Raw genomic sequence first — 15,313 nt, forward strand, 5'->3', positions numbered from 1 at the left:
ACAGTGCGGCCAGCAGGATAAGGGCAGTAATTGTCCCCCTGTACTCGGCCCTGCTGAGGCCACACCTCGAGTGCTGTGTCCAGTTCCGGGCCGCTCAGCTGAGGAAGGACATTGAGGGGCTGGAACAAGCCCAGAAAAAGGCAACGAAGCTGGTGAAGAGTCTGGAGCACCAGTCCCATGAGCAGCTGAGGGAGCTGGGGGTGTTTAGCCTGGGGGGAGGCTAAGGAGAGACTTTATTGCTCTCTACAAGCCCCTGAAAGGAGGCTGTAGCCAGGTGGGGGTTGGTTTCTTCTCCCAGGTAAGAAGTGACAGGACAAGAGGACACAGTCTTAAGGTGCCCCAGGGGAGGTTTAGGCTGGACATTAAAATAATTTCTTCACAGAAAAGGTGAACAGACATGAGAATGGACTACTCAGGGAGGTGGTGGAGTCACTGTCCATGGACATATTTAAGGAAGGACTGGACATGGCACTTATTGCCATGGTCTAGCTGACATGGTGGTGTTCAGTCATAGGTAGGGCTCAATGATCTCAGAGATCTTTTCCAACTAATGGATTCTATGATATAATATTTATTTATTTTTTTATATTAAGAACACTTTTTTTTGTACAGAAGTTACTGAGGACCTAACATATCTTTAGGCTTCACCCACTGATCAAACTGGTCTGATGTAAGGAACCCCAGCTTTATAGCAGCTTCTTTTAACGTTGTCCCCTCTTTGTGCGCAGTTTTGGCAATCTTGGCTGCTTTATCATATCCTGTTACAAAACAAAATCAACAAGTTATCCATTCGCAATTTCAGATGATTCATTAGAGGTGAGAGTAAAGTGTGACACAGTCTTTGGAAAATTATTTGCTAGGCATTGCTATTACTGCTTAACGCAATTTGCAGGAAATGAAATGTACCAAATGTTTACACCAACTCCTTACTTAAAGTAAATTTTGCTATTGTGGTCTTAATTAATTTAGCTCAAAGATTTTTACAGCATTGTCCTTTAAATAAAATATCTCGTAATATTTCACTCATCATTATTAGAGGTCAATTTAGGAAAACAGGTACACAAATTCTCCCAATCTCCTTTTGACTCTAATCAGTTATTTTTCTAATACCCTGGCATGGCCACTACAAGGAGAACACACCTTTTACAACAGCAATTGGTGATGCTGTAAAGTAACTTTTGTAAAGTAAAGTAACTTTTGACCTGACCTGGCCTCCAGGCATTGTGACAATACAAATAAAGTGTACAAAATAATGCTACCACAAATTACTTCAGTATGTTCTGAGAAGTTTTTGAGCCTTAAACCTACCTATATGTGGGTTCAGTGCTGTTACCAACATCAGAGATTCATTCATCAGTTTGTTGATCCTGTCCGTATTGGCTTGGATTCCAACTACACAGTTATCAGTGAAAGAAACACACACATCTCCTAGAAGTCTTGCAGAGTTTAAAACATTTTTAATCTAACAAGACAAAGAACAAAATACCAATTATTTAATTCAGGTATTACTAGTTGCACATTCTGGTACCTTTGTTCATAACCAGTGCCCTCCTTACAATATCAACTTATTTAACAGGCTGTTTTCCTTCCAGTATGTAAAGGGGGCCTACAGGAAAGGCAGAGAGGGACTCTGTCAGCAACTGTAGTGATAGGACAAGGAGCAATGGGTACAGACTGAAAGAGGGGAACTTCAGGTTTGGTATCAGGAAGAAATTCTTTACTGTGAGGGTGGTGAGATGCTGGAACAGGTTGCCCAGGGATGTTGCAGATGCCCAACCCTGCCAGTATTCAAGTATTCACTGAGGGGGGTTCTGCCCATAAATTATCTGACTGTACAAACAATTACATATAAAGTCCTAGATATGTAAAACTTTATGAACTTACCATCATGGGCTTAAAGACATTCAGTTCAAAGTGTCCATTGCTTCCTCCTACAGTAACAGCAACATGATTTCCCATAACTTGGGCTGCCACCATAGTCACAGCTTCACACTGGGTAGGATTCACTTTTCCTGGTTGTGAAAGGGAAAGAAAAAGGTTACCAACAGAGAAGGAAGGGGAAAAACAAACCAACCAACCAACCACCAGCAGCTGTTTACCAAATCACATTCAATAGAAAATGTTTTTTAAGAGATAACTGGTCTTACTCCTCTGTATCTGTGCACCACAGAAAATAAAGTATTTCCACAAATGATATTAAATTGACTGTACTATTCCAGTATTTTCAGCTAGAATTTGTAAAACAGCTATGGCTGCTTCAGCAGTCTCCCAAGACTCAGAGCTGGATCACATGGGCATGAGCTAAGAGCTGTTCATTACCTCAGTTCATAACAGTCAAGAGATTACAACCTGTCTTTACATGTGCAAGTTGGAATTTCTGGGAGATCACTAACAAATCTCACTCAGCTCAAGGAAAGTATTACTGATTTGTCACAATTACTTGTGATAAAGTTAGTACACTTTATCAGAAAAAAAAAACAAAACAGAAAAATAAAAAAACAACCCCCCACCAAACCCAACACACACACCAAGTTAGAGTGGCCTCCCAACAAGTTTGTTTTATGACTTAATTTTTAGATATAATCCTAGTCAGAACATTCATTGTTTGCTTTTCTTAGAGCCAGATATGCTCATTGAGCTGTTTCTTTTATAATTTACCACACAGGAGGAACAATCTTAAAATAGTTATTGGATGTACAATATTCATATATAAATACTTTTTTAGGAGAGGAAAGGATGATTTCTAGTATTATTCCTTTCTTTCTCATCCTCCCATACAACAGGATCATTGCAGAAGGGAAAATGTGAGTGCATAACACTAATCATGCTAGGAAGTAAAGACAGAAGTCAAGTTACATGGTGGTATTGCTTCAATTCACAGATTAAAGATTATTTCAGAAAAGCCTTTACCTAAAATTGTAAAGATCTTCCAATTCTAAAGGAAGGCTTTGAGAAGTATGCTTGTATTAATAAAGCCATATTAGTACAGATACTACTCTCCCCCACACACTTGCCAGCCCACAGCTGTGCAAGCATTTTTATGAACACAGGTTTTGGTGAAATACAGCACTAGATAAAACCTGAGAGAATCATGGACTTACTGACATTTGTGATGGTGTTTGGTAAATATCTGTTAAGAGACAGTGGTCCAAAAAAAAAAAAAAACCAAAACAGGTCATTTTTCCCTGTATGTTTTCTCTGTACCTGGCATGATGCTGCTCCCTGGTTCATTTTCAGGCAGGATGAGCTCTCCCAGTCCAGAGCGTGGTCCAGAGCCCAGGAAGCGAATGTCATTAGCTATTTTCATCAGACTGCACGCCACCGTGTTCATGGCTCCACTGAGCTCCACTAAAGCATCGTGAGCTGCAAGAGCTTCAAACTTATTTGGAGCAGTGACAAAAGGCAAACCTACAAGGAGAGGTGTAAACATTAAACCAGTGAAGCATTTCCTTGTGGACATAAATCAGACAAACACATAACCAGCTTAATAAAAACTAAAAATTATTAACACTGTAAGATCATCTCTTTCCTCTAGAGCTTTCTTCACACACATTTCTTAATCAAATTGAATTAAATACAAAAATACACAATAAAAGTCACTGAAATATAGAAGAGTATAAAATTTGAGCATCTACCTACAACAAAGGTACAAATTTCATGGTTTCATAGTGTGTTTCATTCTAAGCATTGCTTCTGCACCACAGTATTTTGTGAATGTCCATTATCTTTCAGAAGTTAGCCCAACTTAGGCATTTCTTGCGTTAAATCAAGTTAGAAACTTTAATTTGTTAATTGCTGTGATGCTTTCGGTTATAAAAATAGATGGTTTTGCATCGCAGTGCAGGCATTAGGGTAAGTAAGAAGTAATCACAATGGAATTGGCTACTTAGAGAAGAACTCATCTCAGTATCAGCACTGGAAGGGAACAATAAACCAGCCAGAACATGGGAAAGCTGGTTGAGACTTAGGAGGATGCCTGCCAACAGCAAAAGGACAAGAGCAATGGAAGGAACAGCTCTGTTTATGTTAATTAAATGCCTGAGATGCAAGCCTAGGTTCCATGATGAAAAACATTCCTTCAGTACTTTGCCCTGGAAGGACAGTCCCAGCAGAATGCTATGAGAGGTTACAGGCATCACTAAGGACTGACTGTGGGCTGGACTTCTGCCTGCAGAACCACTGATCTGAGCTTTCAGCACCAGGTCCAAGGAGAGCAGCATAATTCCCTTAACTTCTAGTGTTTTGCACTTCCAAACAAACACCAAATCCCACACAATTTGCATGGGCCTGTGAACTGCACAGCTGGCTTCTCAGCTACAGAGATCCATCCAAACTCTTCCTTTTGTCCTCACCAATAACCACTCTCTGTAAGAGCATGAGGAACCTCAGGAGTCTGCCCTATGCATACAACCTGCCCACACAGGACAGAAAACATTCCATTGACATGGGAAAGCTTCCTAACATCACCAAAACATGCCCTGTACTGCTCCTGGAAGCTGTTGTTTACAAGAAGTTACTTCTCTCACAGGGTACAAGAAACTCTTGACCCTCTGAAAGACAGTGAATAATAGATCCATCAAAACAAAAATGCTGTCAACTAAGCAATTTCAGCTTTCACAGCAAAAGTAAATGACATATGTACTCATTTGTTTGGGGGGCATTTTGAAAACTGATACCGTGACACAAAAGATCTGGTTTACAGGTCAAAAAACTCAACTGCACTGTAAATTAAGTTTTAAGATCTATAAAGACAGAATCAAAAAAATCAGTTAACTTCTACTCTTTCATATGAAAAAACCAGAGTGGCTTTGGAAGTGTTTTTTTTCCCTTCTTTTGCACCAAGTCACTGTAAATTAAGAGAGGCAGAGGAGCAAAGATGAAAACAGAACCATTATAGTTGGGCTAATAATAGAAGTCTGAAACTGTATCCATATCCAAACGGCCTTGCTTGGATAAACACCATCATTTCAGTCCCTTTCAATGCACTGAGTATAATTATCAAAACACATTAACACAAAAATCCAAAGCAGAAGGCATATAACACATTAACAAAAGTTTCACGTTGTAATATAAATACAATTTAAGCTTATGAGAAGTATGGGAACTGGAAAGATTTAGTTTGAATTTGACTGTATGTTACATACACTGCTTTACTGACAACTCACTCCCAAGGATCATTCCTCACCCGTCAGTTCAGCCACTTTAGCAGCAACTTTCTCAGCAAAGCCAATTCTTGTGTTCAATCCTGTGCCAACTGCAGTCCCTCCAGCTGCCAGCTGATACACTCTTGGCATGGTAGATTCAATCCTAGCCACACCATATTTAATTTGTTGCACATAGCCACTAAATTCCTTTGAAAGAGAGGAGGACAAAGTTAAGGAACGAAGACAACAACCAAGAACAAGCATCTAGATTACTTTAGATTTTTAACACGATTTGACTAATTTCTTTAAAAACCTGAGAGCACCCAATCTAAGCATGTTTCATTAAGAGGGAAAGCATACCTCTATTAAAAGACTGCTCCCATGCTACCAACAACTAAACATAAACCAATCTGACTATATAAAAATGTGCATATAATGCATCTTTCTCTTGCCTTTTATCTCAGTTGTGTACTTAGCAGGATCTAATTCCATAGTAAATCAGTTCCAAGATGACACTAATGTTCTCAAAGTACAAACAGAGAAATGGACCTCGGGCTTTGTTCACTTAATCTTAGTAAAAACCCCACCTGTGCATTCTTGGAAAAACTCCACAAATTCTGCCTGGATTTCTATCAATTCAGTTTAATTCATTACTAAATTACTGTAATATAAGCCATTTCTGACAATATGGTAAGATTTGCCATCTTTTATATATATATACACATACATACACACAAGATCATGTATCAAAGATTTTTATTCAAAATACTTAGTAGTTTTCTGTGTTGGCAAAACATAACTTACATAAATTTACAGATTATAGACTACTACTACCTTTTCCTTGCAATGCCAGTGTAACAGAAAAACTGCTGGGCTATCTAGTAATGAAACATCATTTTAAAACAATTTATATTTTACTACTTTTAGAAGTAAAACACATATGGAAAAAAAATTAAGAAAAATTATGACACATGTATTGGTGTATACCATACCCAGCAAATTCCAGTTCAGACTGAAAATACTCAGGCTGAGATTCAGCCATTTTTCTATATTTTATCTTAAACCATCAACTTAATTTAGGCATCCTTAAGTTTGACTTAATTTCCTCCAACACATTTACAAGAATTTTCCAAAGAAATGCATAATTCTTTTTTTACCTGTCCAAGTGTAAGTGGAACAGCATCTTGTGTATGAGTGCGCCCTATTTTTATGATCTGGGAAAACTCTTTGGATTTCCCTTCGAGTGCATTCTGTAGCTTCTTTAGTCCAGGTAACAAGACCTCATTAACCTCCTGGGCAGCAGCAATATGCATTGCTGTTGGGAAAGTGTCATTTGAACTCTGTGGAGAAAATTCAAGCAATTAATTTACAAGCTTTTCTCACCACTGCTGCTGTAAGATGTACATGTGTGGCTTTATTCTCTTTATCTCATAAACAATTAGAAACTAAACTAAGAGTAAGCAGCTTAGGGGTGTTCCACAAGGTCAGTTCCTTATTGATAAATCAACTTTTTATGACTACACCCACAGAAAGTTAAATTTAATAGATTGTTCACAACAACCTTGGGACAAAAAAAAGAAAAGGCAGTAGTTATGAGAGATGGCTAATGAATGGACAGATGATTGTAAAGGAATTGCAGGCAACTTTAAAGCATGCATGTGTTGCTGTGATAATGTTAAATCCATAGTTCACAGAATACTGAGTAAGCACAAAGGATCAGGAAGGAACACAACCAAGTCAGTGGTTTAATCTTTCCTTCAAGGTAGGTGAAGTTTAAGAGAGAAGTATAATAAAAATGTCTACCATGATCCAACTTTTAGAAACTGGACCTGTATTTAATTTAAGACTGTAGCAGTGGTTGTCATAAAGCCACTTCTGTCTAATACATCATGTGTGAACTTATCTATCGTGAATGAATTCGAAGTTTTTAATCATACTGTCGCTGACAAACAAAGTTCATTTTAACTGAAAAAAACAGAAAATTGTTGCCAAAGTTGTCCACAGAACTTTTTTTTTTTTTTTAAATCTGAACAGTGGATAGAAGAAAACTCAAAATTTACAATTCAAAGACACAGAACTTTTGCAATTAAAAGCAGTATAAAACAAGTGTAACAACCTGGCTTTTGTTAACATGATCATTCGGATGCACTGGCTTTTTGCTTCCCAATGTGCCCCCCATTATCTCAATAGCTCTGTTGCTGATGACTTCATTGACATTCATATTGGTTTGAGTTCCAGACCCAGTCTGCCACACCACCAAAGGGAAGTGATCATTTAATTTTCCTTCAGCTACCTACAATAGAAAAAAGAAAGAAAAGTTGTTCCACAAGAAAAAAAAGTAAAAGCATTAAATCTGAAAATTTTATTGCATAATTAAAATTATGCTCTCCATTACATTTTGAAATCTACATATAACATCAGGGAATTTACACTATTACATATTACATTTTTATGTAATACTTGATATTAACAGGGAAAAAACCATTTGCTATGCTTTTTGAAGACACTGGATTGTGAAATACAGAGATATATAGAATTTGATTTCATGTTCTACAGACATAGAAAATATTTTCAAAAGGTGCTTTAGGTTACATCTTCTCTCTGTGTAATTGGACCCTGCTATTTCTCAATAAAGAAATTTCATCCAGGCAAGTTCCAGACCTCTGACACCTGTACACATTACATGTTGCATCAACAAAGCCAGCAGACAGCTGCTAGTATCAAACACCTCCTTCCTGTAAGGCAGTCTCTCCTGTTTGATCAACATTTTTTGAAGCCTGCTGAATGTCAGACACATTCAGAGAGTTTTCTAAAGATGCGTTTCTGATAGTATCAGAATCTGTGCTCAGAAGTATCACTCTCACACATACTAGCCTCAGAAAAGCAAAGGATCTGTTGTCACAACTCTGAGGCTAGATAACCAGATTATCAGGATACATCAGTCCTCCTGGAATCACGCTTTTCAAGAGAGGATCTTCTGTATTTCCCATCTTATAGAGAGGCAACATTCCCACCTTCAAGAGTAACTTGATTCCTCTTTCAATTTAAGTTGTATTAGAAAATTATTTTGGAGGTGAGGGAAAGGGTATCATAGCAGGGGTGTTTTCAAAACACAACAAAAAGAGCCACAAAAAACTTTCAGAATTTATGACTCTCAACTAAGGAGCCTTAATCCACCAAAACTTCTAATCCACCTTTAACTAGGGGAACCCTAGAGACCACAAGAAGAGCCTGGACATATTCTGGAGTTCTCCAAAACTTTTGGGTCTAGGAAGAGTATACGGCTTCTGCCAACACTGAAATATTTTTAAGCTAGTCCGGACAAGAAAACTCTGTTAAAAATGCTTCTAGATAAACAACTCTGTTGATTTATACAAAGCAAAACACCTGGTATTATTACACCTCAAATAATGGTCACTCAGAACTCTCTGCACTTGGGTGGCATTTATCAACATGCATTTGAACATTCTATCATTTCTTTACATGCCAGAAAGAAAACAGTAGAATATTATATTAAGTAAATGATCTCTGGAAAACAAGATTTACTAACAGGAAATGCTTTTCTCTGACAATCTGAGAAATGCAATCCCCCAACCTCCTGTGAAAAGCTGAACAAAAATACAGTGGCAGTTCCAGTATTTTGAACAGCTGGTTCCTACCTCATTTGCTGCCTGTACAATGGCTTTAGCAATCTTTGGGTCGAGACCATAGTCTTGATTTACTTCAGCAGCTGCTCTCTTCAAGATGCCAAAAGCCCTTATAACTTGGACCTGAGACACAAGGGTAAGTTTAAGTACACAATTTCTTTCCCCCCAAAAGGACATGTTAGCAATTTATAGCACATGTCTACTTCTAAACCAAACTCCTCTGCTCTTAAATCCAGCAGCAGTCCATCAACCAAACCAGAGAGCAATCAGGACATCTGACCTATGCTCCCACCAACAGTAACATTCATCCAAGCAGTCCAGAGGGCAGTACACAGCTGTTTTTGTAAGCCCAGGTATGCTCTGTGTGTCAAAAGTTACATGTATCAGAACTGAACTGGTTCCATTTCTAGAACAGCCTTTTGAGGGAAAACTGACACATTTCAGTACATGGAAAGTCAGTCTATGACAAAGCACATGCACATTAATGGTCTATGCACAGCTACACATCATAAGTTTAGATCAACACATGCTATGCTAGACAACTTCAACAACAAACTATATAAATGCTACATCAGACAAATTATTCCATTTGCTTTTTCATCTTTGTAAAGATGACAGATTTCTATTCATTCTGTTTATTAAAAAAATAAAGCAGCACCATATAATTATTCAAAAGCAATTTTCAATTTATTTAAATGCAACAAGAAATATCTCTACCAGAATAATATATTGCCGTGAAATTTCTACCTTTAGTTAAAATTCAAAGCTGCTCACACTTCCAGCAAAAGCTTAAGAGGAAGGTATCCACTTTCACATCCAAAACATACTCTAGAGAAGAAGAGAATACAGATTTGAAATACTTACTGGCATCCTTTCTGAAACACCTCCAATCTTGAAGTTCATTGTAGATCTAACAGTCTGGGCACCATAGTATTTGTCACTTGGGACCTTCAGTTCACCAAAGGTATCATATTCTATCCTAAAAGCCTCTTGAGAAGACTGTGGGAAAGGAAAAATAATTCAAACACTGGCAATCAGTATATTCTTTTTGAAAGCAGGTTGTCAAGAAAAAGATGTTAAAGAAGAGGGAAAAAAATACAAAGCCAAGACATGCACCTAGTCACAGGTATTATTCTAATTAGATCTTCAAAGTTGAGACATTCTTCTAGTTTGAGCACCTGTCTCACTAAAAGCCACAACTACAAACTGTGTACCATAGCTGACCCATGGTGACAGGCAGCCCTTGTGGCTGAAGACCTCGGGTGCCCACTGCATGAAGCCTCACCCTAACAAAAGACTCTGTTTCTCCTTTCCAAAGAATTAGTAAATTAGTAATTAATTTACAGAACAGCATTTTGTTAAAACCCAATTGAAGAAGAAGCATGGTAAGAATTCGGGCAGCATCTGCCTGATCAACACATGGGCAACACAATTCCTGTTTGAAATCCACTCTGCATGGGACACTTAATACTGGAAAGGAGCAACTGACTAATCCAGTACCAAGTTACTGACCACTAATTGTCATTTCTGGCCTAATAAACCAGGAACACAGTTGCTCTTTAGCTGTGCAACACAAAGAACTCTATCTAGGTATATTTTGTGCAATATTTATGTATGGTAATATTTCTGTGTCATATATCCACCTAGCGTCTATTATTATCTAACACAGGCATAAGTAAATTAATTTAGGTGACATTCCCCCCAAAAATTGAATGGTTCTTTTTGTAGAACAGCCTATTCATTTGTGATGATGTGATCACATTCAGAAGCATCTCTACAAAGATTCTGGAACTGGACAGGAAGCAAGAGCAGTTTACTCTTCCTCTTCCCACTTCCAAGTGCTGACCCACTTGGTCAGCAAAGTCGCAATTTTCTGTGAGAAAAGTATTCCTACTTTCCCACAACAGGAGATTATCTTCTTTCAGAGTCTTCAGGAAGGGGGAAAAGTCTTTTTCATGTCTTTATCATGGATAAAAGTTAAACAATCCCAGCCCTGTAGGCAGGGTATATACATATACAATGCAGAGTTCCTGACCTAACCACGACCCTCAGGGCTGAGTCCTTGCGAAACAAACCCATTAATAGAGTCAAGGTTCCCCCTGAGCTTCCTTTTCTCCAGGCTAAACAACCCCAGCTCCCTCAGCTGCTCCTCACAGGACTTGTGACCCAGACCCTTCTGAGTCCAGCTTCACTGTGCTTCTCTGGACTCACTCCAGCACCTCAATGTCCTTCCTGAATTGAGAGGCCCAGAACTGGACACACGATTCGAGGTATGGCCTCACCAGTACCAAATACATAAAGAGTTTGGGTCAGAAAATGGGGAAAGCATCATCTATGTTCACACAGTTCTTACTCTTCCCTAGGAGTCCACTTCTGAAGTCAGACTGTTCCTCTCTCTTCTTGGTTCATTTTACTTGCTCCTTCTTTAGTGGGTCTCAGTGTTCTTGGACAGAAGCACAGCTGGGTATTGGCCAGAACACCCTCTCCAGCAGCCCTGACCTTCTGCCTGCCCAGGTTTGCATCACCATGGATGGCAAGCTGCAGGCAGGGAGGGGAAAGTGTCCCACCCTTTTTATTATCCTAAGCATCATTCCCATCCAGATGGAAACACTCTGCCATCAGGTACCATCAGTCACATACCAGAGACATCAGCCCTGCTCACTTTGAGTACTCCAGAGGAGGTGGTGCCTGTGAGCTGGAAGAAACTGCAGCCCGGTCCACAACAAGGGTTAGCTCTCACACGGCTGTCCTGCTCCCCACATCTTGTGTTTTGGCTGATGCTCTCCCAGGCACTGACTCCACAAGAACAGAAAGCTTAGTGTGGAAGAGTACATAATTCCTATGTTCTTTAATCCTCTTTGTCCTGCTTGAGTCACTTAGCATTCATTTACATGCTAACAAAAAACAGAACATAGTAAATGCTTCTTTAGTATATTACTACCAAAAATGTTTAATTGGGATGCTTTTGGGTCTTAATGTACATGTGTGCACATTAATATTCCAACAGTTGGGACCACTGACTCACAGTCTTTGAAATGCCTGCTTTTGACATTTGGGCACCTTGTAAAAGCACACAACGCCAGCTTTCACAGAGCTGGATAAGCAGAACCAAATTCAGCTCCAAGCCTAGCTCTCAATATCATCAGTGGTTTAATCACCAAAAGTATTCACCCTCAAACAATATAAAAAGTTAAACTACCTGTAACCTTTTAGACAAAAAAGCTACCAGTTGCACAACTGATTCCTCAAACTTACATAATTCTAATGTCAACAATGGTGAAACAAAGATAAATAGGATCGGATCATCCTCGTTCAAGTACCTTTCAACAATGAAATCGCTATTAAAAAAACAACAACGTTCCTAGACAATTCCAAATTCATAAATTAACATGGTGAGGTACTTTAAGAAGAATGTCATTTGCTGACTCCTAGTGCACCAGGTGCCATTAGGTAAAAAAGCAAAGTGATATTTTTCATGCAAACTGAAGTAACTGAGCTGCAGCATTACTCTCAGACCGCTGCAGCAGCCACTGTCTGAATGTGAATGTAACACACATGATTCCCTCACTCCTCAGCCAGAATTCAACCTCTTGAGTGGCTTTATGAGCTGAAGGTCCCAGTTCCTGTATGTAAAGCAGTTTCAGCAGTCACCCCCTGACCCAGAGGACCAGCTGTAAAGTGGTGCATCAGTAGCACACTCGCATCAACCCTCTACTCCCCCATTCCCCCGGGCTCAGGAAAAGCCAAAAAGAGACCTGGAAACTCTGCCACAAGCCAAGGCAATCTCCTGTGCTCACCTAGTTTCTATCCTAGCTACAAGCAAGGACCTGCTCACAACTACTGTTCCTCACATTTACTGAACTTTTTTTTTCTTAGGAGGCCTGACAAGGTGTGTTCAGCCCTCCAAAATCCCTAGAACCCAAACACAGTCTAAAGCTTACAGAGTTAGGCAAATAGAACTGTACTTTTGCCTTGTTGCAGGGAACTGATCAGAACTGATTGCACCATAACACACCAGAGATACTCAAATGGCAGAACTGCTGCAAAAATGCTTCCTGTGAAAAATTACATTCCAATATATGGATACAGCAACTTTTGGATAGAAGTGTTTCAATTCAAAGAACCATCATTTTTAGCATGTCAAAAGCAATCTTTTGAGGCCATCAGAATATGTAATTTCTGTTCAACTGCCCTCCTTTATCAGATGAAGAACGTTTTCATTTTTAAGCATTGTTTCTCTTTTGTAACATAATTTGAGTCACAAATTCTGAAATTTACCTTTTAGACCCCAAACTCAAATATTTTACAATGTTCACCTACAGAAGGAGCATTATAACAATTTCATTTAAAACATCTTGTGCAATTTAGCTGTTAGTTAAGGCAACACAATAAACATACCAGGACAGCATAAATGTTACCTTGGATCTACACAACATGTTTTAAAAGAACTCTAGCTACTGAAAAAATCTCTACAAACATCAAAAAGTCATGCCTTGGGTTTGTTGGGAGGCTGGTTTTCTAATTTAAATACTGGTTAGTACATCTTTTGGTCACTCCTCTTTTACATAAGAATATACAGAGCTCTTCCTGTAAGAATTCAACAGCGGCTTGACTTCCCAATTCACTGAGGGATGTTTTAACTAGTGCTGTTATTTAAACTCAAGGAACTCACAATACACACAGAACTGGTCACATTTCTGACCTGCAAAGAGCAAAACACATCTCTCTTTCTTGTAAGATTGCAGATCAGATTCATAAATACCAGGTTTTCAGCAAATAAACGAAGGCCATGATCTATAATGTTTTTCTCAGATGACGCCAAGTGGCAAAATAAAAAAAGGGAACAGTCCAACAGGCCAGTGGTTTGAGTTACATATTCTGCTCTGACACCAGTTTTCTTATGCAGGGTAAGTTTCACCCACCATGAAGCTTTTTCACTCGTTGGGAAGCTTGTTCTTTTAAACGCTACTTTTTACACTTTAATCAGTATCACAGATTGGAAACCAATGTTCTAGATAAATCTATTAAGTAATTTAGTAAACTAAGGAACCGGTAAAATCCCGAACACGCCGCTTTCTGCTGAAATTCTTCTGACAGTCTAAATTACCTCCTTGTTTTAAGGAGTGAACTCACAAAGATGCGCCTGAGACGAAGGCTTCCATGCAACATCCTACGTGTTAGCAGTGAGATTTGAAGTTCCTTAGCCAAACAGTGTTTCTGTTTCTATGTTGAACCTCACGCAACAATCAAGTCCCACTCGCGTCTGAGCCCGACAATCAACTGATTATACACGAATATCTACTGATGATGCCTGCTACAGGTACCCGGCAGTTCTCAGCTGAAAGCTCCCTAATTTTCAGGAAGCCCCAGAGCTACTCCAGTGGCGAATATTCCCATTCCTGCGAGGATGCAGCTTTGTTATTCGCACCTCCACAGCTCCAAGAAAACGCCTAAAATTCCTGCTGGAAGCAGCTGCCGCACAGCACAGCTCTGTGCAGCAGGTCCTGCACCAACACCTTTCCTGCCTGGCAGGATGCCCGCCCTGCCCGGCCACACCGCGACGGCTCAGGGCCGTGCTCGGGCGTGAATCTCATCCCGGGCAGTGCCACGGGAGAGCTGCGCGCTGCACATCCCGGCCTGCCCGGGAGCCCCTGCCGAGCGGGGCCGAGCCGGGCCCGGCGCCGCCTCCCGCCCCGCCGCAGGAAGGATGCGGGAAACGGCCGTAAAAGCCCGGCAAGGGATGGCGGACTCGCCTTCCCGGTGCTGTCGAGCTCCCGACGGAGCAACACACGAGATTAAAGCCCCGGCCCTGCCGGAGACCGCCGCTCCCGCTGCCAGCGCCCGCTCCCCATTCCCTGCGGGCGGGGGCGGAGCGAGGGCGGCGGCGGCCGGCGGTGGCACTTAGAGGTCACGGCTCCCCGCTCCCCGCCCGGGGCTCACCATGGCGGCGCGGGGCGGCGCCGGGATCCAGCGGCCGGGGGTGGCGGGAGGCAGCGGGGCCGGCGGGCAGGAGAGGAGGAGGCCGGCGGAGCGGCCGAGGCAGCGGCAGGCGTGGAGTGAGCGGTGCATGGTGGCGGCGGCCGGGAGCACCGCGGGGGCGGGAGGTGCGGCGGGACCGCCCCGGACGAGCGTCACCGGCCCCGGAGGCTCCGCCGCGCCAATCGGAGCAGCGGCGGGCGCTGAGTGCGGCCCCGGGGCGGGTCCGCCCGGCCTGGGAAAATCCGGGAAAAAGCGGCCGCCCCGGGCGAAGGGCAGCAGCGAAAGCGCTGTAGCCGCGGTTTCTCCGCGAGCGGGGAAAAAAAGTATGAGCTTGTTCTGCGTTAATGTAGCCTTTTCAAAGATGTAGAGAACTTTATTCCCTCCCTCCTAACGACAGTCAAGGCTCCTTTTATAAAAAAAGCCAAGTCAAGGCGCAGCCCCCTCTTCACTTCCTACTCAAGAAGGCAGAGTGCTCCAACGTGTTACGCCCCTCCCTGGCGCAAAGTACAGACACCTTTTTGGAGTGAAAGAGGGCACATTCCA

General features: G+C 41.2%; 1 protein-coding gene across 2 annotated transcripts; it reads right to left on the minus strand.

Annotated features, from left to right (window-relative positions):
- Positions 1–551: 551 nt before the first annotated feature.
- On the minus strand, positions 552–14,899 carry FH (fumarate hydratase). 2 transcript variants are annotated; one of them, XM_042048780.1, is made up of 10 exons: positions 14,732–14,899; positions 9,656–9,790; positions 8,804–8,914; positions 7,261–7,437; positions 6,302–6,484; positions 5,186–5,351; positions 3,205–3,408; positions 1,885–2,012; positions 1,309–1,462; positions 552–758 (listed from the first exon to the last, which is right to left on the minus strand). In XM_042048780.1, exons 1-10 carry the CDS (start codon positions 14,858–14,860, stop codon positions 616–618), a joined length of 1,530 nt encoding a protein of 509 aa, XP_041904714.1. In that variant the 5' UTR covers positions 14,861–14,899; the 3' UTR covers positions 552–615. The 2 variants fall into 2 exon arrangements, with proteins under 2 accessions (XP_041904714.1, XP_041904715.1); XM_042048781.1 differs by lacking the exon at positions 14,732–14,899 and adding an exon at positions 11,432–11,455.
- Positions 14,900–15,313: the final 414 nt, after the last annotated feature.

Source organism: Corvus kubaryi, unplaced genomic scaffold (genome assembly GCF_017639235.1).
Source record: "Corvus kubaryi isolate FWS band 111438036 unplaced genomic scaffold, C.kubaryi_AGA036_p1.0 68, whole genome shotgun sequence".
Lineage (NCBI taxonomy): Eukaryota > Metazoa > Chordata > Aves > Passeriformes > Corvidae > Corvus > Corvus kubaryi.